Raw genomic sequence first — 27311 nt, 5'->3', positions numbered from 1 at the left:
TTACAAAAACACATTTACTGGAAGAACAGTGCAGATGTAAAGTTTGTTAAATGGCTGCAATCCCACTACCGGGATCGATATGACAACTACCAGTGAAAATAGAGGGCGCCAAATTCAAACCTCAGAAATCTCATAATTACAATTCCTAAAACATACATGTGTCTAATATAATTTTAAAGGTAATCTTGTTGTTAATCCCACCAAAGTGTACGATTTCAAATAGGCTTTTCAGCGAAAGCACTACAGACGATTCTGTTAGGTCTTCACCAAACCACAATAAGCACAGCCATTTTCCAGCGAAATATAGTATTCAGAAAAAAGCAGAAATAAAAATAAAATGAATCACTAACCTTGAATTATCTTCATCAGATGACACTCATAGGACTTCATGTTACACAATGCATGCAAGTTTTGTTTGATAAAGTTCATATTTATATGTAAAAAATCTGAGTTTACATTGGCTTATTAGATTCACTAGCTAGTTCCAAAAACATCAAGTGATTTTGCATAGCCACATCGTTTCAACAGAAATACTCATCATAAATGTAGATGATAATACAAGTTATACACATGGAATTATAGATATACCTCTCCTTAATGCAACCGCTGTGTCAGATTTTTTTTTAAGTTTACGGAAAAAGCAACACATGCAATAATCTGAGACGGCGCTCAGAACAGTAGCCAAAATAGCCGCCATGTTGGAGTCAACAGAAACCAGAAAATACATGATAAATGTTTCCTTACCTTTGATGAACTTCATCAGAATGCAGTCCTAGGAATCCCAGGTCCACAATAAATGCTTGATTTGTTCGAAAATGTCCGTTATTTATGTCCAATTAGCTACTTTGGTTAGCGCGTTTGGTAAACAATTCCAAAGTCACAAAGCGCGTCCACTATAACGTGACGAAATGTCCAAAAGTTCCGTAACAGTCAGTAGAAACATGTCAAACGATGTACTGAATCAATCTTTAGAATGTTGTTTACATATATCTTGAATAACGTTCAAACCGGAGAATTAGAATGACTTCAGATGACCGGTGGAACGCAGGTCCTTTCCCTGTGAATGCATGGTCAACTCGTGGCAGTGGTGACTATTTCCTGTCTCATTCGACCTCCCTTCACATTAGAGTCATCAGACAAAGTTCTATTGACATGTAGTGGAAGGCGTAGGAAGTGAAAACTCATCCACATCTCGCTATAATTTCAATGAGAGCTTGTTTGAAAATCTGCCACCCCCAGAAAAAAAAACAGGAAGTGGAATTTCTCAGGTTTTTGCCTGCTATATGAGTTCTGTTATACTCACAGACAAAATTGAAACAATTTTAGAAACTTCAGAGTGTTTTCTATCCAATATTAATAATAATATGCAAATATTAGAAACTATGACTGAGTGAAGTGTGAAGTGGATTACCACCCAGTAACAGAGTGATGGTAACATAATGGCATTATGGGGGCTGAACTCTACTATACAGAAATGCATAATCATGAATGGCATTCTGTTCATGGTGATGTATCCTGAATAGGTACACAAAGGTAGAAATATTTTACATCCTCCGCATGTTTGGGTATTATTCTAATGAGCACCACCCCAAAACAAGATGAAATTTGGTTGGTCCGGACCCCACCAAATCTGTACCAATCATAGACTTCTATGTTTCACAAGTTTGTACATCACAGTAGAGTTCAGTACAGCACAGCAGAGTTCAGTACAGTGAAGTATAGTACTATACAATAAAGTATACTGTACTCTACTCTAGGGTGCTCTACTGTATTGCTTCTACACCTGCATTGCTTGCTGTTTGGGGTTTTAGGCTGGGTTTCTGTACAGCACTTTGAGATATCAGCTGATGTACGAAGGGCTATATAAATCAATTTGATTTGATGTACTAAACCCTACTATACTCTAAAGTACAGTACTGACCTATACTCTAGTTTTCTTTACTGTGCTGTACTCAATCAAATCAGTTTGTATTAGACTACTATGAAACGCTAAGCTTAGGAGCTCTTCCCATCGATGCACAGTTATAAATAAGAAAATAAGAAAAATACAAATTGTAACACAAGAATGAAGCTGTATAAAAGGGAGTACCAGTATCATGCCACTGAGCAGGGGTACAAGGTATTTGAGGTAGATGTGTACATAAAGGCAGGGTACCGTGACTCGGCATCAGAATAGATAACAATAAGAGTAAAATAAAGAACAGAGTAGCAGCAAATGATGATTGTGAAATTATGTGTGTATGGCGTCGGTGTGTGTGTGTGTGTGTGAGTGTGTGTATGTATGTATGTGTGTATGTATGTATGTATGTATGTATGTATGTATGTATGTATGTATGTATGTATGTATGTATGTATGTATGTATGTATGTATGTAGTGTATGTGAATGGATTTGTGTGAGACTGTCAGTGTAATCTGGGTTGGCACCCCCCCTTGGGTTGTGCCGTGGCGAAGATCTTTGTGGGCTATACATAACCTTGTCTCAGGATGGTAAGTTGGTGGTTGAAGATATCCCTCTAGTGGTGTGGGGGCTGTGCTTTGGCAAAGTGGAGTTATATCCTTCCTGTTTGGCCCTGTCCGGGGGTATCCTCGGATGGGGCCACAGTGTCTCCTGACCCCTCCTGTCTCAGCCTCCAGTATTTATGCTGCAGTAGTTTGTGTCGGGGGGCTAGGGTCAGTTTGTTATATCTGGAGTACTTCTCCTGTCCTATCCGGTGTCCTGTGTGAATTTAAGTATGCTCTCTCTAATTCTCTCTTTCTTTCTCTCTCTCGGAGGACCTGAGCCCTAGGACCATTCCTCAGGACAACCTGGCATGATGACTATGGAATTAAAATAGATTATTGGGGGGTTTGTATTATTTGATTTACACAACATGCCTACCACTTTGAAGATGCAACATATTTTTTGTTATTGTGAAACAAAAAAGAAATATGACAAAAAAACAGAAAACTTGAGGGTGCATAACTATTCACCCCCCTAAAGTCAATACTTTGTAGAGCCACCTTTTGCAGCAACTACAGCTGCAAGTCTCTTGGGATAGGTCTCTATAAGTTTGGCACATCTAGCCACTGAAATTTTTGCCTATTCTTCAAGGCAAAACTGCTCCAGCTCCTTCAAGTTGGATGGGTTCCTGCTGGTTTCCAGCAATCTTTAAGTCATACCACAGAATCTCAATTGGATTGAGGTCTGGGATTTGACTAGGCCATTCCAAGACATTTAAATGTTTTCCTTAAACTACTCAAGTGTTGCTTTAGCAGTATGCTTAGGGTCATTGTCCTGCTGGAAGGTGAACCTCCGTCCCAGTCTCAAATCTCTGGAAGACAGAAACAGGTTTCCCTCAAGAATTTCCCTGCATTTAGCAGCAATTCTGACCAGTTTCCCAGTCCCTGCCGATGAAAAACATTCCCACGGCATGATGCTGCCACCACCATGCTTCACTGTGGGGATGATGTTCTCGGGGTGATGAGAGGTGTTGGGTTTGTGCCAGACATAGCATTATCCTTGATGGCCAAAAAGCTACATTTTAGTCTCATCTGACCAGAGTACCTTCTTCCATATGTTTGGGGAGTCTCCCACATGCCCTTTGGTGAACCCCAAACATGTTTGCTTCTTTTTTTCTTTAAGCAATGGCTTTTTTCTGGCCACTCTTCCGTAAAGCCCAGCTCTGTGGAGTGTACGGCTTAAAGTGGTCCTATGGACAGATACTACAATCTCCACTGTGCAGCTTTGCAGCTCCTTCAGGGTTATCTTTGGTCTCTTTGTTGCCTCTCTGATTAATGCCCTCCTTGCCTGGTCCGTGAGTTTTGGTGGGCGGCCCTCTCTTGGCAGGTTTGATGTGGTGACATATTCTTTCCATTTTTTATTAATGGATTTAATGGTGCTTCGTGGGATGTTAAAAGTTTTTTTTATAACCCAACCCTGATCTGTACTTCTCTACAACTCTGTCCCTGACCCGTTTGGAGAGCTCCTTGATCTTCATGGTCCCGCTTGCTTGTTGGTGCCCCTTGCTTAGTGGTGTTGCAGACTCTGGGGCCTTTCAGAACAGGCGTATATATACACTGACATCATGTGACAGATCAGGTGACACACACAGGTGTTTAATAAATTTTTTAAGGTGACACACTTTATTTAATTAATTACGTGACTTCTGAAGGTAATTGGTTGCATCAGATCTTATTTAGGGGCTTCATAGCAAAGGGGGTGAATACATATGAATGCACCACTTTGTTTTTAATTTTTTAGAATTTTTTGAAACAGGTACTTTTTTTTATTTCACTTCACTTCACCGATCTGGATTATTTTCTGCATGTTCATTACATGAAATCCAAATAAAAATCCATTTAAATTACAGGTTGTAATGCAACAAAATAGGAAAAACGTCAAGGGGTTAATACTTTTGCAAGGTACTGTAATGAATGAGTAGAACCTGAACTCTGAACACACAATGGAGGACTAGAAACGAACAAGAGCCAATAACGTCATGTTTTACAACATCTTACACAATGAGTGCAATCACAGGTCAGGTTCCCATACGAAACAAGACAATGAAACAGACGCAAGGGACAGAGATCATCTCAACCACAGGAAGCATGGTATCTCTTTCAGATGAGTGGCAGGGATCAGATATGCAGAGGGTGTGTGTGTGTGTGCTTGAGAGAGAAAGAGAGAGAGAGAGAGAGAGAGAGAGGGAGAGAGACCTACACTAGAGGTGATGGAGGACAGGGAGATACGGTCCTCTTCCAGCCCCAAGGCAGGAGGGGGTTCACTGGATCCCAGCCATTCCAGCTTCCCCTTCAAAAGCAACCTCTGTGCCTCCAGCCTGGTTCTAGCTCCCAGGGACAGCATCACCTGCTGTCGGCTCTCCTCCAGCGCATGCCTCTTACTGAACTGGTAAACCCTGCAGAGAGAGAAGCAGCCTGTCAGCTCATCAAATAAAGCATTGTGTTGATACTGTGGAACAATGTGTTTCCATTACAACATGTAGCAACAATTCCATTGTCGCCTCACTGTCAATATATTTACAGCATAACTGACATGCCTGATGGTTTTACACAAGAATGCTGGTTCACTGGCCCATCTCCTACACCTTAGCCATATTGCTTCCGCAGGGCACTCACCAACAGTATAGTTTAATTGAGATATTCTATATGGGAGAAGTAGGGTTAAAGATGCCGTAAGTCATGTCAGAAGGTAGCAGATGTATTACTCAACAACAGCTGCAAATTCCAATAAATCTACATCACGTTTTGAAGTTCACTTTCCTTACTTTGTCTAACAACACTATCATGAATCTAGTGAAGAGGTTTTGTGGGTCAGAGTGCAGTATTTATTTAGTTCAAAGCACAAATGTTTGTTAGCACGTTTCTCACACTGGCTTTAGCCATGGCGGGAGCAGACCAGACCAGGCACGCGCCTTGTAGGGAGACGTCTTCATAGTGTGACAAATTCCCATGATTTGTGAATCTGTTTGAACCAAACAGCTAGTGCGATAGCTAAAATGGCTTTGTAAAATATATATATTTCAGCTAATAGGGAGTATCTAACAAATTAAATACATGATGGCATTCACTAATCATAAACATTTGACATATAATAGATATGTGGGTATATTTGTGGACAGAATTCTTCCTTACTTAACTTTCAAATATTACACTGCTACATCAACTAACATCACCACTTGGGTAAAATAGTTCTTTACTAATCCAGGAAGCATTGTCTGTATCTGTTGATTTCCAAAGTGTTTCATCAAGCCCATGACTCCTTAAGGAGAGGCATGTTTCCCTCGGCACCAGTGAACATTAGGCTAGTGTCAGTCAACACAGCTGCTCCATCTATGCACAAAGAGCTTATTAGTAACTTCTAATAACATCGGACAGGCATCTAAACCAAGACAAATGAGAGGAGAAGCTTGAAAAGTCTCCTCATATCACCATGTTATATTCATAAGGCATAGTGAGTCTGTCCCCCAGAGAGCAGCCAGCTTAGCCAGCCATAGCAGAGAGGAGAGCAGACTAAACTACTCTGATAGGAGACTGCCTGCAGATGAACACCACCGTTGACAGGAGATCAACACACTGCAAAAATACCAACACACTGCACAGATATGATGCAGATCAATGCCAAAATTCATTACTCTTTTTTTTCTAGTCAGTGTTGGTGAAGACAGTGGTTTGATGCAGCCAGAGCCAACTTTATCCTGGTTCAGACCATAGAAATATAATTATATTCTCTTTACCCAGGATAAATTATCATATTATCAGGTATAACAGCTGTAAGTACTATCTAATTACACTACATCTGCCTAAGTGCTTACCAAGTATGCTTGCCCATGTAAAGTTGGACCTTCCTGTAAATGTGGATATCACCTCACCTCTGACCCCGTTTGATGCCCTCTTCCTCTGCCTCCAGCTCCAACTCCAGTTGGTTGACTGAGGCCTGTTGGGAAACCACATTACCAGCAAGAGACAACAGTTCCTCTTCCACTACAGTCAACCTGGTAGAGGGGGAGAGACATGGGGAGAGAAGGGGGACAAAGGGGTGAAATGTGTTGTTGGTGTTGAGTGTGTGTGTGTGTGTGTGTGCAGTGTGTGTGCAGTGTGTGTGTGCAGTGTGTGCAGTGTGTGTGCGTGCAGTGTGTGTGCGTGCAGTGTGTGTGCGTGCAGTGTGTGCGCGTGCAGTGTGTGCGCGTGCAGTGTGTGCGTGCGTACGTGTGCGTGCGTGCGTGCGTGTGCGCGTGCGTGCGTGCGTGCGTGCGTGCGTGCGTGTGTGATATATATAGTACCAGTCAAACGTTTGGACACATTTACTCATTAGAGGTATTTTTTAAAACTATTTTCTACATTGTAGAATAATAAACAATAGTGAAGACATCAAAACTATGAAATACCACATATGGAATCATGAAGTAATAAAAAAAAGTGTTAAACAAATCTAAATATATTTTATATTTGAAATTCTTCAAAGTAGCCATCCATTGCCTTGATGACAGCTTTGCACACTCTTGCCATTCTCTCAACCAGCTTCACGAGGTAATCACCTGGAATGCATTTAAATTAACAGGTGTGCCTTGATAAATGTTCATTTGTGGAATTTCTTTCCTTAATGCGTTTGAGCCAAATCAGTTGTGTTGTGACAAAGTAGGGGTGGTATACAGAAGATAGCCCTATTTAGTATATTATGGCAAGAACAGCTCAAATAAGCAAAGAGAAAAGACAGTCCATCATTATTTTAATCTGGAAAATTTCAAGAACTTTCAAAGTTTCTTCAAGTGCAGTCGCAAAAACCATCAAGCGCTATGATTAAACTGGCTCTCATGAGGACCGCCACAGGAAAGGAAGACCCAGAGTTACCTCTGTACAGAGAATAGTTCATTAGAGTTACCAGCCTCAGAAATTGCAGCCCAAATAAGTGCTTCACAGAGTTCAAGTAACAGACATCTCAACATCAACTGTTCAGAGGAGACTGCATGAATAAGACAAATTGCTGGTCGAATTGCTGCAAAGAAACCACTACTAAAGGACACCAATAATAAGAAGAGACTTGCTGGGCCAAGAAACACTAGCAATGGACATTAGACCGGTGGAAATCTGTCCTTTGGTCTGATGAGTCCCAATTTGAGATGCAGAGTAAATGAACGGGTGATCTCTGCATGTGTAGCTCCCACCGTGAAGCATGGAGGAGGAAGTGTGATGGTGCTTTGCTGGTGACACAGTCCGTAATTTATTAAGAATTCAAGGCACACTTAACCAGCATGGCTACCACAGTTTCTGCAGAGATATGCCATCCCATCTGGTTTGTGCTTAGTGGGACTACCATTTGGTTTTCAACAGGACAATAACCTAACACATCTCCAGGCTGTGTAAGGGCTATTTGACCAAGAAGGAGAATGATAAGAGTGCTGCATCAGATGACCTGGCCTCCACAATCACCCGACCTCAAGCCAATTGAAAAAGCATTCCAGGTGAAGTTGATTGAGAGAACGCCAAGAATCTGCAAAGCTGTAATCAAGGCAAAGGGTGGCTACTTTGAAGAAGCTAAAATATTTTTTCATTTGCTTAACACTTTTTTGGTAACTACATGATTCCATATGTGCTATTTCATAGTTCTGATGTCTTCATTATTATTCTACAACGTAGAAAATAGTAAAAAATTAAGAAAAACCCTTGAATGAGTAGGTGTTCTAAACCTTTTGACCGGTAGCGTGTGTGTGTATGTACAGTGGGGCAAAAAAGTATTTAGTCAGCCACCAATTGTGCAAGTTGTCCCACTTAAAAAGATGAGAGAGGCCTGTAATTTTCATCATAGGTACACTTCAACTATGACAGACAAAATGAGAAAAAAAATCCAGAAAATCACATTTTAGGATTGTTAATGAATTTATTTGCAAATTATGGTGGAAAATAAGTATTTGGTCAATAACAAAAGTTTATCTCAATACTTTGTTATATACCCTTTGTTGGCAATGACAGAGGTCAAACGTTTTCTGTAAGTCTTCACAAGGTTTTCACACACTGTTGCTGGTATTTTGGCCCATTCCTCCATGCAGATCTCCTCTAGAGCAGTGATGTTTTGGGGCTGTTGCTGGGCAACACGGACTTTCAACTCCCTCCAAAGATTTTCTATGGGGTTGAGATCTGGAGACTGGCTAGGCCACTCCAGGACCTTGGAATTCTTCTTACGAAGCCACTCCTTCGTTGCCCGGGCGGTGTGTTTGGGATCATTGTCATGCTGAAAGACCCAGCCTCGTTTCATCTTCAATGCCCTTGCTGATGGAAGGAGGTTTTCACTCAAAATCTCACGATACATGGCCCCATTCATTCTTTCCTTTACACGGATCAGTCGTCCTGGTTCCTTTGCAGAAAAACAGCCCCAAAGCATGATGTTTCCACCCCCATGCTTCAACAGTAGATATGGTGTTCTTTGGATGCAACTCGGAATTCTTTGTCCTTCAAACACGATGAGTTGAGTTTTTACCAAAAAGTTCTATTTTGGTTTCATCTGACCATATGACATTCTCCCAATCTTCTTCTGGATCATCCAAATGCTCTCTAGCAAACTTCAGATGGGCCTGGACATGTACTGGCTTAAGCAGGGGGACACGTCTGGCACTGCAGGATTTGAGTCCCTGGCGGCGTAGTGTGTTACTGATGGTAGGCTTTGTTACTTTGGTCCCAGCTCTCTGCAGGTCATTCACTAGGTCCCCCCGTGTGGTTCTGGGAATTTTGCTCACCGTTCTTGTGATCATTTTGACCCCACGGGGTGAGATCTTGCAATTTTGTTTCTGGTGTCCTTTGACAGCTCTTTGGTCTTGGCCATAGTGGAGTTTGGAGTGTGACTGTTTGAGGTTGTGGACAGGTGTCTTTTATACTGATAACAAGTTCAAACAGGTGCCATTAATACAGGTAACGAGTGGAGGACAGAGGAGCCTCTTAAAGAAGAAGTTACAGGTCTGTGAGAGCCAGAAATCTTGCTTGTTTGTAGGTGACCAAATACTTATTTTCCACCATAATTTGCAAATAAATTCATTAAAAATCCTACAATGTGTTTTTCTGGATTTTTTTTCTCATTTTGTCTGTCATAGTTGAAGTGTACCTATGATTAAAATTACAGGCCTCTCTCATCTTTTTAAGTGGGAGAACTTGCACAATTGGTGGCTGACTAAATACTTTTTTGCGCCACTGTACATAAGTATTCATACCCTTAATCAGTACTCTGTTGAAGCCCCTTTGGCAGCGACGAGAGCCTTGAGTCTTCCTTGGTATGACGCTACAAGCTTGGCACACCTGTATTTGGGGAGTTTCTACCATTCATCTCTGCAGATCCTCTCAAGCTCTGTCAGGCTGGGTGGGGAGAATCGCTGCACAGCTATTTTCAGGTCTCTCCAGAGATGTTCGATTGGGTTCAAGTCCGGGCTCTGGCTGGGCCACTCAAGGACATTCAGACTTGTCCCAAAGCCACTGCTGCATTGTCTTGGCTGTGTGCTTAAGGTAGTTGTCCTGTTGGAAGGTGAACCTTCGCCTCAGTCAGAGGTCCTGAGTGGTCTGGAGCAGGTTTCCATCAAGGATCTCTCAGTACTTTGCTCTGTTCATCTTTCCCTCAATCCTAACTAGTCTCCCAGTCCCTGCTGCTGAAAAATATCCCCACAGCTCGATGCTCCCACCATCATGCTTCAGGCCAAAGAGTTCAATCTTGGTTTCATCAGGCCAGAGAATCTTGTTTCTCATGATTTGAATCTTTAGGTGCCTTTTGGCAAACTCCAAGCGGGCTGTCATGTGCCTTTTACTGAGGAGTGGCTTCCGTCTGGCCATTCTACCATAAAGGTTTGATTGGTGGAGCGCTGCAGAGATGATTCTCCTTCTGGAGGGTTCTCCAATCTCCACGGAGGAACTCCGGAGCTCTGTCAGAGTGACCATCGGGTTCTTGGTCACCTCCCTGACCATGACCCTTATTCCCTGATTGCTCAGTTTGGCTGAGTGGCCAGCTCTGGGTAGAGTCTTGATGGTTCCAAACTTCTTCAATTTAAGAATGATGGAGGCCACTGTTCTTGGGGACCTTCAAAGTTGCAGAAATGTTTTGGTAGCCTTCCCCAGATCTGTGCCTCGACACAATCCTGTCTCGGGGCTCTATGGACAATTTATTCGACCTCATGGCTTGGTTTTTCTCTGACATGCACTGTCAACTGTGTGATCTTATACTGTATAGACAGGTGTGTGCCTTTCCAAATATTGTCCAATCAATTCAATTGATTCCACAGGTGAAATCCAATCAAGTTGTAGAAACATCTCAAGGATGATCAATGGAAAAAGGGTGCACCTGATCTTAATTTCGAGTCTCATAGCAAAGGTTCTGAAATCTTATTTAAATAACGTATTTCTTTTTTTATAAATGTGCAAAAAAAATTATAAAAACCTATTTTCACTGTATCATTATGGGGAATTGTATGTAGATTGATGAGGGGAAAAAATAATGAATACATTTTAGAATAAGGCTGTATCTTAACAAAATGGGGAAAAAGTCCAGGGGTCTGAATACTTTTTGATTGCGCTGTGTCTGTGTGTGCGTATAAACTAACCTGTGCTGGATCCCCTCCACTGTAAGCTCATTTAGTTCCAGCTCTCCAGTCTTTAGTCGATCTGTGTTCTCCAGAAGACCAGAGTCAAACTCCACACACACCGGAACCTCCCCTACAGACCTGAACACACATGGTGAAACTTTTCAGCTTCTTGACTGCACTAAGATCAGCATATTTACCTTTTAGTCATTTAGCAGATTCTCTTGTCTAGAGCAACTTGCAGCTGAATACCTGTTCTGATGGATGAAACTCTCGTACTCTTTGTGTGGCTCTATGGCCTTCAGAGCAGTAGACATCTCCTCGTGGACAGATACCACCTCCTGTTGGAGCATACTGGACATGTCATAGTACTCCTGCAGGATCTCCTTCCTGGGTTACAGGGGAAAAAGTCAAAGGTCTGGTAGAGGTCAGGGCAGTATTATTCAACCCTGGTCTGGGGACCCACTGGGTGTGCAGGCTTTTTTCTAGCTCAGCACCAACGCACCTGCTTCATCTAATCAAAGGCTTGATGATCCATTATTAAATAGGTCAGTGTCTTCGGAAAGTATTCAGACCCCTTACATTTCTCCACATTTTGTCAGGTTACAGCCTTATTCTAAAATAGTTTAAATCGTTTCTCCCCTCATCAATCTACACACAATACACCATAATGACAAAGCAACAACTGTTTAGAAATGTTTTGCTAATTCATAAAAAAAATTTTTAAACGGAAATATCACATTTACATAAGTATTCAGACCCTTTCCTCAGTACTTTGTTGAAGCACCTTTGGCAGCGATTACAGGCTCGAGTCTTCTTGGGTATGGCGCTACAAGCTTGGCACACCTGTATTTGGGGAGTTTCTCCGATTCTTTTCAGCAGATCCGCTCAAGCTCTGTCAGGCTGGATGGGGAGTGTTGCTGCACAGCTATTTTCAGGTCTCTCCAGAGATGTTCGATTGGGTTCAAGGCCGGGCCACTAAAGGACATTCAGAGACTTGTCCTGAAGCCACTCCTGAGTTGTCTTGGCTGTGTGCTTAGGGTCGTTGTCCTGTTGGAAGGTGAACATTCGCCCCAGTTTGAGATCCTGAGCTCTCTAGAGCACGTTTTCATCAAGGATCTCTGTGTACTTTGATCCGTTCATCTTTTCCTCAAACCCTGACTAGTTTCCCAGTCCCTGCTGCTGAAAAACATCGCCACAGCATGATGCTGCCACCACGCTTCACCCCCGATTCCTCAGTTTGGACGGGCGGCCAGCTTTAGGAAGAATCTTGGCGGTTCCGAACTTCTTCCAATTAAGAATGATGGAGGCAACTGTGTTCTTGGGGACCTTCAATGCTGCATAAATGTTTTGGTAGCCTTCCCCAGATCTGTGCCAACACAATCCTGTCTCAGAGCTCTACTGACAATTCCTTCGACCTCATGGCTTTTCTCAGACATGCACTGTCAACTGTGGGACCTTATATAGACAGGTGTGTGCCTTTCCCGTATCATGTCCAATCAATTGAATTTACCACAGGTGGACTCCAATCAAGTTGTAGAAACATCTCAAGGAAGATCAATGGAAACAGGATGCACCCGAGCTCAATTTCGAGTCTCATAGCAAAGGGTCTGAATATTTATCTAAATAAGGTATTTCAGTTTTTGTTTTAATTGTGCAAAAATGTATAAAAAACAGTTTTTGCTTTGTCATTATGGGGTATTGTGTGTAGATTGCTGAGGAAAGTGTTTCATTTAATCCATTTTAGAATAAGGCTGTAACATAACAAAATGTAGAAAAAGTCAAGGGGTCTGAATACTTTCCGAAGGCACTGTATGTATAGTACTGGGCTGAAACACACTGTGGGTCTCCAGGGCCAGTATTGATTACATTACGTGGGTTTGGACAACAGCCAAAAACTATTATATCAAACTTCCCATGAGAGTGCTTGAATTCTTATCAAAAGGGAAGGATATTAGGTGAGATACAAAACCATGCAGTGTAACAATAGGATGACCATAGTCACAGTACTTTCCTACCACGGTGGACACACACGCAATATGATCTCATCACTGATTGGGAATTCACTGACAGAGTTGTGCTTCACACACACACACACGCGCGCGCACGCACGCGCACACGCACGCACACACACACACACACACACACACACACACACACACACACACACACACACACACACACACACACACACACACACACACACACACACTTACAGTACGAGTACCATCTCCTGCTGTAGGCTCTGTAGTGCCATGAGCAGGGCAGGTTGGGCCTGGCTGTAGTGGTGCTGATGGTACACCTGGGCTGCTCTGACTGACAGCACATACTCATTATGAAGCTCATGGAGCCTCAGAGTAGCCTTCACATAGCGCTCCCTTGCACGCTCACGCTCTTTATCTAAACAAACATCAGACACAATATATATATATATCAGTAGAACACACACAAATGTAGCATAGAAGTGGAAAAACAATACACATGACAAATAGTCACTACTAATATGATCAACTGTGTTAATTTGGTGAATCATTAGGACACCAGTTGTCTAAACAGAACTATCAGGAGGTAATGATCATCTGTTGTCCAGAATGTAATCCTTTCAGTCAGTCAAAGTGAGAGTGTGTCTGTGCTGTTTGTAGAAATGAGACGGAGCCAGACAGAGTGAGCTTCCCCACCTTTACTGGCCTCCTGGTACTTCCTCTTTGCCTGTGCTGCATCCCTCACCAGCTGTCTATAGCTGGCCTTCAGCCTCTCCAGCTCTGTCTGGGTCACCTGACAAATGGAAAGGGTATATTAATGTTACCTCATCCAAACAAGGTGCATAAATTGAAGAACAAAAGGGATGAGTAGAGAGATATTCAGCCACTCTCTGAGGACAATGAGAGTCCTCAAATACATTTCTACTATCTAACCACACAGCACCGTCATCAGAGAGGGAAAGGAGGGGAGTTAAAAAGGAGTGGAGGTGATACTGTACAAACAAGTGATACGGGTGTGGTTTGTTTAAAGTGGGAGTGCCTTCACAATGCAGGCTTTTGTTTGACCCCAGCTTTGCCACCTCTGAGACAACACAGACAGACGAGAGAGAGTAGAAAGACCAGACAGGAAAGACCGGAACCCAGACCCTACAGGTCTGTATCCCAACACCTCTCAACTCAGAAGTAGAAGCACACAGGAAGTGGTCGGTGACGTCAGAGAGGCCCTGGTAACAGAAACTGGTTTGACTCCATTTTTTTTTACCCTTAACATTTCCATTAGCCACCATCTAAGGCAGTGGTCACCAACCTTTTCTGAGTCAAGATCACTTTCTGAGTCAAAACGCAAGTTGAGCATGCATGTTAAAAAATGTTTTTAAACATGACTTAAAAAAACATAAGCCTACATTAACCAATTAAAAACAGTTCTGTAGCAATGATGTTTGTGCAGTAGGCTTGGATGGCCCAATACATTATCACTGCATATTGGCTATGCTTGAAATGCCCTGCCAATAATGTTCTTTTCAGAATTTTTTGAAATTATATTAAAAAAATGTAGGTATATGATCACACTGGTAATAGATAATTTTATGTAGTACTTGGAGGCAGTGAGCATAATATTATTATATATTTATTACTGGACTGATGGCCTGCATCTGATGGTCAGTCTGAGGAGAGGGAGGGAGCAGCGGTCCCTCCGCTGAGAAAAGAGAACAGTCTTCTAGCTGATGGCAAAACTCAAGTCACACTGCATTATTTCTGCCTCATGTACCAATTCATGTTGTTCTTCCTATGACCAGAGAAAGTTAAATATTCCTTGATATTAAAAAAAGACACAAGCCGCTAATAATAATAACAACACAAGCTTATCGAAAATTTGCTACACTCATTCATTGCAACTGCAGTGCTGTTTGTAGCATGAGTGGAATTAGGGAGAAAGTGTATTTTATGGCTTATAAAAGTGTTGAACAAAGTGTTGACAGTGTTGACAGTGTTGAACAAAGTGTTGACAGTGTTGAACAAAGTGTTGACAGTGTTGTGAACAAAGTGTTGACAGTGTTGAACAAAGTGTTGACAGTGTTGTGAACAAAGTGTTGACAGTGTTGAACAAAGTGTTGACAGTGTTGTGAACAAAGTGTTGACAGTGTTGTGAACAAAGTGTTGACAGTGTTGAACAAAGTGTTGACAGTGTTGTGAACAAAGTGTTGACAGTGTTGAACAAAGTGTTGACAGTGTTGTGAACAAAGTGTTGACAGTGTTGAACAAAGTGTTGACAGTGTTGAACAAAGTGTTGACAGTGTTGAACATAGTGTTGACAGTGTTGAACATAGTGTTGACAGTGCTGAATAGCAACTTAAACAAGAACTTACTCATGAAAACAGCAGCTCTTTGCTGTACTCATTGAGTCTTCATAGCCATCGTTTTAAAAGTTTTTACATTTCACGGTATCAACTTGTCTGTGAAGACGCCGGTGCACTTGATTTGCTCTCTAGGAGTTCTACATTCAGACATGAAATGATTCAAAATGGGAACACTTTGCCTTCCCGGGACTGGGGCTGCTGAATGAAGTGCACCTACCACGAACAGCACAAAAATAAAAATAGGAACAAGGCTTTATCGTAGTTTTATTTACAGAAATGTTTGGTGATCGATGAGGAATGCCTTGAGATCGACCAGTCGATTGCGTTCGACCGGTTGGTGACCACTGACCTAAGGTTAATTATAACTATATATATCTTTTTTTAGGGGGTAGATCAGCTTTAATATTACAGATAGATTGTAGCTTCCATCAATGTAATTGTCTGCATCATTTCCACTTTCATCCTAGATACCTGCCTTTCTAGGGAGTTTTTCCACCGTGCCTCTACATCTGCATTGCTTGCCATTTAGGATTTTTGGCTGGGTTTCTGTATAGCACTTTGTGACATATATTTTATTGATTGATTGATTGATTGATTGACGGACACAGTATATTTTACAATAGTTATCTTGTTTGTTTTAATACCATCCATCAACTCCACTCAACCCCTCCCATCTATCTCTGAACACCATCCAGTTGATTTCTAGTTGCCGTATATTTTTCAACTGTGCTGTGACGTTTCACAAAAGTTTACAAAAGGTTAATTATACCTTGCACTACCAAAGTGCAGAAGATGTCTGCATGACGCCTGTTACTTGTTTGTAGTGCACTGTACAAGGTACTAAGGCAAAACCTGACCCAGGAAACGTACGAACTGCAACCCATAAACCCAGGAATTCATTAAAGATTAACACATCATTTGCTCGCCGTAATATGGTAATGATATAAATCACGGAAAGGGCAAAAACTATTGTCATATTAAAGTCCCTGATGGCTTTTGTTCATCAAAATGCATTTGCTATGCAAGAGCAATTCTCAATTAGACAACAATGGCCAAACTCAGTTACAGCCCATTGGCTTTCATTTCAACTGAGTGCTGTCTGTTAATGAAGTTACAATAACTGTGCAGCTCTGCATCTCAAAGAGGAGCGCCTGCTGCATATTCACACTGGTGAAAAGGAAATGCATTAAATTCACACATTTGTGATTCATTTAACTATTTCAAGCCCAAAGTTTAAAACAGCTTTCTTTGCAACCTATGCCATGATCTTCATATTAAGCACATCATATTTCAGAGATTAGGTGACCGTCTGTTTTGACTGTTTGTTTCAGGTGATAACAGTATTCCTACGTAAGGTCTTTCGGCACAATACGCCTTTATAATAGTAATATTAATAGTCTTACAGTAATAGTCCTTTGTGTTACAGGATATTTGATCATTGTTATTTGTACATTTCCTGTTTGACAAGATCAGTGGCAAAAGGCTCTACATGGAGATGTATACTGTCTCTAAAATAGAGTGGGAACCAAAGAACCCATCAGAACTCATAACAAACAAACCAAATACAGTATGAGCTACAGTGGCTAGGGAAAGTATTCACCACCTTGGCATTTTTCCTATTTTGTTGCCTTACAACCTGGAATTAGAATTGATTTTTGGGTGGTTTGTATCATTTGATTTACACAGCATACCAATTTGAAGATGCAAAATATGTTTTTATTGTGAAACAAACAAGAAATAACACACAAAAAACAGATAACTTGGTGTACAGCAATCTTTAAGTCATACTACAGTTTCTCAATTGGATTGAGGTCTGGGATTTGACTAGGCCATTCCAAAACATTTAAATTTCCCTTAAACCACTCGAGTGTTGCTTTGGCAGGTTTCCCTCAAGAATATTCCTGTATTTAGCACCATCCATCATTCCTTCAATTCTGACCAGTTTCCCAGTCCCTGCGGATGAAAAACATTCCCACAGCATGATGCTGCCACCACCATACTTTACTGTGGGGATGATTGTTCTCGGGGTGATGAGAGGTGTTGGGTTTGTGCCAGACATAGCGTTATCCTTGATGGCCAAAAAGCTCAATTTTAGTCTCATCTGACCAGAGTACCTTCTTCCATATGTTTGCGGAGTCTCCCACATGCCCTTTGGCGAACACCAAACCTGTTTGCTTCTTTTTTTTCTTTAAGCAATGGATTTTTTCTGGCCACTCTTCCATAAAGCCCAGCTCTGTGGAGTGTACGGCTTAAAGTGGTCCTATGGACAGATACTACAATCTCAGCTGTGGAGCTTTGCAGCTCCTTCAGGGTTATCTTTGGTTTCTTTGTTGCCTCTCTGATTAATGCCCTCCTTGCCTGGTCCGTGAGTTTTGGTGGGTGGCCTCTCTTGGCAGGTTTGTTATGGTGCCATATTCTTCTCATTTTTTTATTAATGGATTTAATGGTGCTCCGTGGGATGTTCAAAGTTTCAGATATTTTTTATAACCCAACCCTGATCTGTACTTCTTCACAATTTTGTCCCTGACCTGTTTGGAGAGCTCCTTGAACTTCATGGTGACGCTTGCTTGGTGGTGCCCCTTGCTTAGTGGTGGTGCGGGCTCTGAGGCCTTTAAGAACAAGTGTATATATACTGAGATCATGTGACACTTAAATAAAGTCCACCTGTGTACAATCTAACTAATTATGTGACTTCTAAAGGTAATTGGTTGCACCAGATCTTATTTAGGGACTTCATAGCAAAGGGGGTGAATACAAATGCACGCACCACTTTTCAGTTGTAATTATTTTTTTTTTTTTAAACAAGTAATTTTTTTCACTTCACCAATTTGGACTATTTTGTGTATGTCCATTACCTGAAATCCCCTCCAAAATCTATTTAAATTACAGGTTGTAATGCAACACAATAGGAAAAACGCCAAGGGTGATGAATACTTTTGCAAGGCACTGTACAAACAAGACTCTCAGTAAATTTGTGTGATGTTTTCAACACTGTAGGCTACTGCATATTTCTCCAGCACAAGCATATAGCTGAAAGTCAGCATGTGAAAGTGGAAGCTACTTCCCACTTTGAAAGCAAACTGACAAGGTGTTTGGTGGAGGACTACAAAGTCCCTGGTAATATTTATCAGGGCAAATTGAGTTTTACAGAGTGATATGTTCATCTGTTTGTGTGTATCTGTGTAGTTGTGTGTGTGTGTCTGACCCTGCTGAGCTCCTGGCTGAGCTGGCTCCACTGCTCTGCGTAGGTCTTCCTGAGCTGCTGCTTGTCTCTGATCAGCAGGGTCAGTTTGCTGAGAGGCCCAACTTGCAGGTCCTCAGACTGCCGCCGCATCACACGACTCAAACTCTCAGTCTGAGCCACCAGCACACCCCACGACTGAAAGAGGAAGAGAGAGAGAGAAAGAGACCGAATTAATAAAGAGAATACTCTGCGTATCGCCATCTACTGATCAAACGTAATGCTCAATCATCAATACTGTTGAAATGTCAAGTCCACTTTGCAGCTGGGGGTGGATGTGGTCTAATGTCTAAACCAATTAGCTTGCTAAAACCCACTGATATAGTGTAGGGGTCATTCCATTTGATTTCAATCACTGACTGAAAGTTCCCATTCATATTTGCCCATGGTCAGAAAGTGGTCAGAAAATGGACTTTTTGGACCGGAATGCCAAAATATTTAGGAGATGTGTTCAAAGTCGACCCATTTTGCCTACCCCACCCTACCATGAGGCATACTATACATGCCTTAATCACTGGAAAAGATAAACGGTTGAGTTTGACATAATAAAAAAATGTAAACAGGGTTGTCAAACCCTTTAACATCAATTACCTACAAACAAGTAAATTACGCAGTTTTTCTGTTTTGGCTTATGTTGTAGCTTAGACCCTATTTTACAGAATCTGAGATGTTTATATTGTGCCCGCCATCGGTCCAGACGCAGTATACTTTTGAATACAGGGTGGATGTCATTTCAATTATAGAAATAGAATTCATAAAATGGACATATCCCAGGCCACTGCCATTTAGATAGTACATCCTTGAACAAAGATGGCCACTGATCCACCCACCGTGGAATGTCGACTTAGGAATGGCTATTCTTTTATCTATATTCAATAGGTTTCCTATGGAAGATTGACAGTATAATTTAAAACAACTGTCACTATCAAACCCAACCGTTTATATTTTCCAGTGATGAAGACATGGATGTCTCATGTTGGGGTGAGGTATGCAAAATGGGTCAACACTGAGCACTTCTATCTTCTAAATATTTTGGCATTCAGGTCCAAAAAGTTACTTTCTGACCACTTCTATGATGGGCAAATATGTATAAAAAGTTTCATTCAAAACAAAAGATGTCAATCAAATGGAAGGACCCGTAAAGAACCTGGTTGAGCTGGCTGATGTAGTCCAGTCCTCCCCCAGGCTGGGGCCCCTCCAGTTTCTCAACCATGGCAGCCATCTGGTGCAGCTGAACAGAGAACTCCCGGTCGCTCTTGGACCGCTGGCTCATCCACTTCTTCATCACCTCCATCAGACGCAGCTCCGAGTCCTGCAGCCGCATCAGGGCCGCGTGGGCCTGGGGACACCACAGGTCCTCCCCAAACCCCATCAGATATGCACCCAGAGGAGTGGGAACCCAGTCAAACTGTAGACAGTAGACACTGGAGTGGATTTGAGTGAATGAACCACACACGTGACCTGGCTAATAAGGTGCAGGAAGATGAAAAGAAAAACTGAATGAGAATGCATGGGATTTATCCTCTCAGTCTAGACTCTGGACTTTGGGTGTACTTTCTTTACCGGACTGTAGAGTCATTTGAATTAGTTCAACTTAGTGAGGCCAAGGTGTTTAAATAATAATTCCAAGACTACACAACTGGTTATTTAAACAAGTTGTATTTGTGTAACTAAGCAAATGTGGCATGTGGAGGGTTTCACTTCTGGGTGATTTATTTCAAAGGGAGAAAACAGTTAGGCAGCACTTCCTCTTGAAATACAGAAGTGCTGAGAAGTGTGACATGGCTCTAAACAGTTTTTTTCATTTTAGTATAATTTTACTGAGTTATTAATAACTCACTTAGTAAAATTATACTATTACAGAGAAAAACATTAAAATAAATTGGACTTGAGGCTTAACATAATGCAGCCTACTGTGGAACTCTGGCATCATCCATAACCACTCTCCTTTACCAAGATAATCCATCCACCTGATGGCCAAGGACAAAAAAGGCCATTCTAAAATGTACTGTTTTGTCACACAACCCAATGCCACAGATCTCTTGAATTGAGGGAGCGTGCTGACTGCAGGAATGCAGGTTTGCTGATGTCAAAGTGTCAGAGTGCCCCAAGGTGGCGGTGGGGTTATGGTATGGGCAGGCATTAGCTATGAACAACAAACACAAATGCATTTTATTGATGGAAAATTTGAATGCACAGAGATATGGTGACGAGATCCTGAGGCCCATTGCCATGTGATTCATCCGTTGCCATCACCTCATGTTTCAGCATGATAATGTATGTCACCATGTCGCAAGGATCTGTACACAATTACTGGAAGCTGAAAATGTCCCAGTTCTTCTGTGGCCTGCATACTCACCAGACATGTTACCGAATAGAGCACATTTGGATGCTCTGGAGAAACATGTATAACAGCATGTTCCAGTTCAAGCCGATATCCAGCAACTTCGCAAAGCTATTGAAGAGGAGTGGGACAACATTCCACAGGCCACAATCAACAGCCTGATCAACTCTATTTGAAGGAGATGTATCCCACTGCATGAGGCAAATTATGGTCCCACCAGATACGGTCTGGTTTACTGATCCATGCCCCTTATTTTTTTTATGGTATATGTGACCAAGAGATGCATATCTGTACTCCCAGTCATGTGAAATCCATAGATTAGGGCCTAATTTATTTATTTCAATTGACTGATTTCCTTATATTAACTGTTACTCAGTAAAATCTTTGAAATTATTGCACGTTGAATCTATACATTTGTTCTGCGTACATACAGCAGGGATGAGTAATATGTTGACGAAACCTACAATTGAACATGTAAACGCGCCCTGATGATGAATTTACCTTGATCGAAATTCGATTACACAAAATCCTTTATCTAACTACATAGGTGATATGTGCATGTGTAGCTTGCTGTTGAATCCGATATAAATTGTATCATTATCAATAGCCCATGTAGGCTATCATTAAGAGTTAAATAATAGTATACAGTAGTGTAGTGTACTATGAGTTTACGTTGTCCGAAAAAAATATTCTCACCTCAGGTTATTGCAAGCAGTCCACTCCTAAATTTCAAGGATTTATAGCATATGTAAGGCTATGACGATTCTTATCGAGGAGGCATTAATTGTGCGGACAGAAACTGTTACAGTGAGTTAGTACTGATATCACTGGTCTGGCTCCGCGACCATACTCGCATCAGAAACATAAAAGCAGGAAGCTAGCGCTGTCCTACCACAGCGGGTCTGACTGGGGAGGTGAGTGACTGCGTCCTCTTCGGGACGGAAGGCTTGGTACAGCACAGTTCAAGAACCTAACATCTCATTAACTGGGTGGATAAACGGGGACAATAATTGAGGTAAGCAGGTGACTAAGTTGGAACGCATCATTAGCTTGAGCAGCGGTTGGCCTACAGCACTTGCCCAAGTGACACTCATGATCCAAAATGATACTTCCTGAAAATGCTGTAGAACACCTGCCTACAGCACAATGGAATATATTAGTATGAAATGTACATGCATAAGAATGCACCATAAATATAAATTAAAGGAATTGTTAATGACCACAGTATGAGTCATAATACCTATAAAACCTAGTGGGCAAACGGGGAAATTGTTCTAATAGTTTTCCTCCATTCACTTTCCCATAGGGAATTTCGTGTAGGTTTACCCTGGCGTGACGTTTTGATAACAGTGTAAATCTCTCTGGGAAAAGGTGACTTCTTTGTTGTATTTCAGGTGAAGGGACATTGCTGACAAGCCAGGGCCCATATTCACAAAGAGTACTGATTTTAAGTTTACATTGACAAGGGGGAGGTCCTAGATCATTTTCCCTACTGTGAGACGCTTTGGGGATATGGGCCCTGGAAGAAAGCTGTTGCCCAATACCTTGCACCACAGGACTCTAGAGCCAGGGGTAGGCAACCCTCTTCCTGAGAGGTGCCAAGATGGCGGCTTGAACAGACGCTTTTTTACCGAGCTCCGTACCAAACTTCAGAAAGATTGTGAAAAAAAAAAAGTTTACAGTCATTACTATTTTTATTTCATTTATTTCAGCATGTACATGCAAAGTCGTGACAAAAAAAAGAAAGGAAGAAGTTACCCGTTCTATTGCTAATCAACAAGAGAGAAACGTGCCATAACTACGCTTGGCCTATGGATAATATCATGCTTTCGAATGCTGTTGCAGATGACGATGACGAATTCCCCTCTATACCGGTTACTCCGTGCAAACCTCCAACCTCCAAAAAACCCAACATGAACTCTGACATCGTGGCTACCCTCTCCTTACTCATCAAGTCCAGGTGTGACGCCAACCATGGTTATCGAAGGATTGAAAAAGACTGGAGTTTGCATAAGGTGAAATCAAGGATGTGAAAACGAGAGTGGCAAAAGTTGAAAAAAATGTGGAAAGGGTGGAAAAGAATAACAATGTCTACCATAGACGTCTCACTGAGCTGAAACAATACACAAGAAAATGGAACCTGAGACTCTACGGCTTGTCAGAGGTGGAGAATGAAGATGTGCGAGGAGAGGCTATCCGTATCTGCCAAGAAGTTTTGCCTGCAGAGAAGAACTAAGTTGGTGATACCATCGACGTTGGTGCATCGCCTCGGCAAGAAGCAAAAGCAAAACGATTCAAGACCTAGGGGTATCATCATCCTATTCACTGCCAGATTCTACAGGGATGCTGTCTGGAAAGCTGCTCGGAAGAACGCCTTCCTTCAGAGCCATGGTATGCGTTTCGCCGAGCATCTCAGCCCGGAAGACATAGAAAGAAGGAACAAGTTGTGGCCAACGATCAAGAGGGGAGGCTCCATCAACGGTTCAGAAATCCACATTCCTCCCTAAAATCTCACCAGAAGGAACAGGTTGATGGTTTCAGCCATGGTATTCTCATTTTCCTTATGTTGTTTACCTAACAAGCATCAGGTGACTATTTTTCAGGAATACTCAGGTACCTCAATGTATTAGTTTGTTCTTGTATGACCAGAAGACCTATTTTGTTTACAAACTTACGAAGAAGATTGAAAGTTGTGTTTATTTTTTATGTATACAGTAACTCAGATAGTGTTTTAAAGGGCATACAGGTCTGCTCTGACTTTACACGGTTATTGCTCTATTTAGTTATTAATACTTATTTCCAAAAAAGGTCTTAGGAACGTTTATATGTAAAAAAAAACATATATATATTCAATTATTTTATGATCAGTTTTCATATGTACTTAAAATAGTAGGTACCCTTTTATTTAAATTATTATTTGTTGTTTTATTTCTCGGAATAGTTCCTGATTACACTAAAGGGGGTTTTTAGTCTCTCTTACTACAAGAACCCTTGGTTTGGTCTTGAACATAATTTTCAGTTGAGTTGAATTTCAAAGCCAGATAACGTCTAGCTCAAAGGTTATGGAATAAGCTATTTTCACTTTAAATGGACTTAAATGGTGCAGATCTCGGTTCCTTATCGTTTACGTTCACTGCTCCTACTACAGTTTATACTTTTATATAATCTTTGTTGTTTTGTCTTTGTCTATAGTTTCTCTTAATGCTAGGGGTTTACGATACAATGTGAAGCGCAAGGCCTTATTTTTATTTGCTAAACAATTTCAAACATATTTTTGCTTTTTTCAAGAGTCTCACTCAATTTGGGCTGATGCCAACTTCTGGAGGTCACAGTGGGGCGACGACATTTGGCTTTCCCATGGATATGAACGCTCGGTTGGTATCACTACAATGAAAAATACCTTTGGTGGTAATATTCTACACCCGGAATGTGACCCCTTTGGTCACTTTATTTGTCTTGTGATCAGTTACAATGTCTTTACGCTCATTACTGTAAACTTCTACGGGTACAACACCAAACATGAGAATGATGAGTTGCTTGAATCTATAGAGAAACATATACTTAATTGGTTATCTAAATTTCCCAATTTGTTATTATTGATAGGAGGGGACTTTAACATTACAATAGATAATTCAACTGATAGATGGCCCCCAGGTAGGCCAACCAATCAGAATTTGGGTCTAATACTTTTTTCGGAAAGTTTGATCTTACTGATATACGGAGAGAGAGGCTTCCGGCCGAAAGATCATTCACTTGGAGTAACAAAACAGGTTCCAGACAATCCAGAATAGATTTTTGGCTTATATCCAAATGTATTGATAGTGGGTGTGTTACTAGAAATATTTGTACTACTGCCCTCACAGACCATAGGGCTATTTACATTGATATCAAAATATTTACACCTGATACGAACCTTGGTAGAGCATCCTACTGGAAGCTAAATAGCTCATTATTAAATAATGATATAGTTACATTTGAGGTTAAAGATCTGCTCTCACACTTTTGGGAAAGGGCTTGTGAAGAAAAATCTTATTGCAAGAACTGGGAGCTCTTTAAATTTGAGGTGTCCAAATACCTTAGAAAATATGGTAGTAATCTTGCTAAGACCAGAAGAGCTGAGGAGGAAAGGTGATCATTCAGATAACTTACATTTACATTTACATTACATTTAAGTCATTTAGCAGACGCTCTTATCCAGAGCGACTTACAAATTGGTGCTTTCACCTTATGACATCCAGTGGAACAGCCACTTTACAATAGTGCATCTAGGTCTTTTAAGGGGGGAGGGGAGAAGGATTACTTTATCCTATCCTAGGTATTCCTTAAAGAGGTGGGGTTTCAGGTGTCTCCGGAAGGTGGTGATTGACTCCGCTGTCCTGGCGTCGTGAGGGAGTTTGTTCCACCATTGGGGGGCCAGAGCAGCGAACAGTTTTGACTGGGCTGAGCGGGAACTGTACTTCCTCAGTGGTAGGGAGGCGAGCAGGCCAGAGGTGGATGAACGCAGTGCCCTTGTTTGGGTGTAGGGCCTGATCAGAGCCTGGAGGTACTGAGGTGCCGTTCCCCTCACAGCTCCGTAGGCAAGCACCATGGTCTTGTAGCGGATGCGAGCTTCAACTGGAAGCCAGTGGAGAGAGCGGAGGAGCGGGGTGACGTGAGAGAACTTGGGAAGGTTGAACACCAGACGGGCTGCGGCGTTCTGGATGAGTTGTAGGGGTTTAATGGCACAGGCAGGGAGCCCAGCCAACAGCGAGTTGCAGTAATCCAGACGGGAGATGACAAGTGCCTGGATTAGGACCTGCGCCGCTTCCTGTGTGAGGCAGGGTCGTACTCTGCGGATGTTGTAGAGCATGAACCTACAGGAACGGGCCACCGCCTTGATGTTATTTGAGAACGACAGGGTGTTGTCCAGGATCACGCCAAGGTTCTTAGCGCTCTGGGACGAGGACACAATGGAGTTGTCAACCGTGATGGCGAGATCATGGAACGGGCAGTCCTTCCCCGGGAGGAAGAGCAGCTCCCCTTTCTCAGATGTCCCCAGCCGACCTCTTGGGGGAGGAGAAGATGGAACTAATTGAGTTACAAAATAAACTGGATAATATATATAAATTAAAATCAGAAGGAGCCTTTATTAGATCAAGGAAAAAATGGGTTGAGTCTCCCTCTCATCCTATTTCTTTAGACTTGAGAAATTTCACTCTAAAAATAACACTATCCATAAGTTAAACATTGATGGTGTTATTACAGATGACCAAAAATTAATCGCTAAATACTGTAGCAATTTTTACAGAAAATGATATAGCTCTACATACTGTCAGTAATCCACATTTGTTTTTTAACTCACTAAATAATGTTCACTCTATCAGTGATATAGAATCTAAACAGTGTGATGAACCCATCAAAGTTGAAGAGATTATAGAGTCTATCAAACATCTAAAGAACAATAAATCACCAGGTGTTGATGGAATTACATCATAACTTTACAAATTATTTTCTGAACAAGTAGCTCCCTTCCTATTTGAAGTCTTTTTAGAGAGTATTAAAAACAATGTTCTCCCTCCTACAATGAGTCAGGGGTTAATAACACTGATACTTAAGCCTAAAAAAGAAGTGCTGCTCATCGATAACTGGCGTCCAATTTGTCTTCTTAATAATGACTATAAGATATTAGCCTTACTACTTGCAAAAAGAATTAAAGAAGTCCTGGATGCAATCATTGATGAAACACAGTCTGGCTTCATGAGGAACAGACATATTTCTAACAATGTCAGACTAGTATTAGACATACTTGACTACTCAGACCTAATAACTGAGGATAGCTTCATATTATTTTTAGATTTTTATAAAGCATTTGACACAGTAGAGCATCAGTTTCTCTTCCACTCCCTTGAGAGACTTGGCTTTGGGGATTTTTTCTGTAAGGCTATTAAGACTCTTTATGCAAATGGTAACAGCTCTATCAAATTGAAATATGGCACCTCACCTAGATTTGAGTTAAAGAGAGGAATTAGGCAAGGTTGTCCTATCTCTCCGTACCTGTTTTTATTAATCACCCAACTCCTTGCAAATTCTTTAAATAATAGTCCTGTACAAGGTATTTCCATAGCTGGTAAAGAAATTATTATAAGCCAGCTGGCTGACGATACTACACTTTTTTCTGAAAGACCCTAACCAAATTCTTATATCGATACAATCCTTTTCCAAAGCGTCTGGTCTATATCTTAACATTAATAAGTGTGAATTCATAGCTGTCAAAGATTGTGTGACACCTTCATATTATGGTATTCCAGTAAAAGAAGAACTTACATATTTAGGCATAACCATTACAAAGGATCAGAAGT

General features: G+C 41.5%; 1 protein-coding gene across 4 annotated transcripts in view; it reads right to left on the bottom strand.

Annotated features, from left to right (window-relative positions):
• Nucleotides 1–21853, bottom strand: part of LOC115112349 (tyrosine-protein kinase Fes/Fps-like) — a 28889-nt gene extending 7036 nt beyond the window's left edge. Inside the window, exons 1-9 of one of the 4 annotated variants that reach the window (XM_029639359.2) lie at nucleotides 21670–21853; nucleotides 19777–20094; nucleotides 18594–18767; nucleotides 13728–13824; nucleotides 13266–13449; nucleotides 11302–11439; nucleotides 11071–11190; nucleotides 6370–6492; nucleotides 4701–4896 (exon numbers count right to left, since the gene is read on the bottom strand). In XM_029639359.2, the coding sequence (XP_029495219.1) occupies nucleotides 4701–4896; nucleotides 6370–6492; nucleotides 11071–11190; nucleotides 11302–11439; nucleotides 13266–13449; nucleotides 13728–13824; nucleotides 18594–18767; nucleotides 19777–20001 (1257 nt within the window). In that variant the 5' untranslated portion in view covers nucleotides 20002–20094; nucleotides 21670–21853. Of the gene's footprint in view, nucleotides 1–4700; nucleotides 4897–6369; nucleotides 6493–11070; nucleotides 11191–11301; nucleotides 11440–13265; nucleotides 13450–13727; nucleotides 13825–18593; nucleotides 18768–19776; nucleotides 21648–21669 lie in introns of those variants that run through there. The other 3 variants (XM_029639362.2, XM_029639361.2, XM_029639360.2) reach the window with 3 other exon arrangements.
• Nucleotides 21854–27311: the final 5458 nt, after the last annotated feature.

Source organism: Oncorhynchus nerka, linkage group LG28, assembly GCF_034236695.1.
Source record: "Oncorhynchus nerka isolate Pitt River linkage group LG28, Oner_Uvic_2.0, whole genome shotgun sequence".
Taxonomy (NCBI): domain Eukaryota; kingdom Metazoa; phylum Chordata; class Actinopteri; order Salmoniformes; family Salmonidae; genus Oncorhynchus; species Oncorhynchus nerka.
Note: the sequence above shows the minus strand (reverse complement) of the source record. Positions and strands in the feature narration are given on the sequence as shown.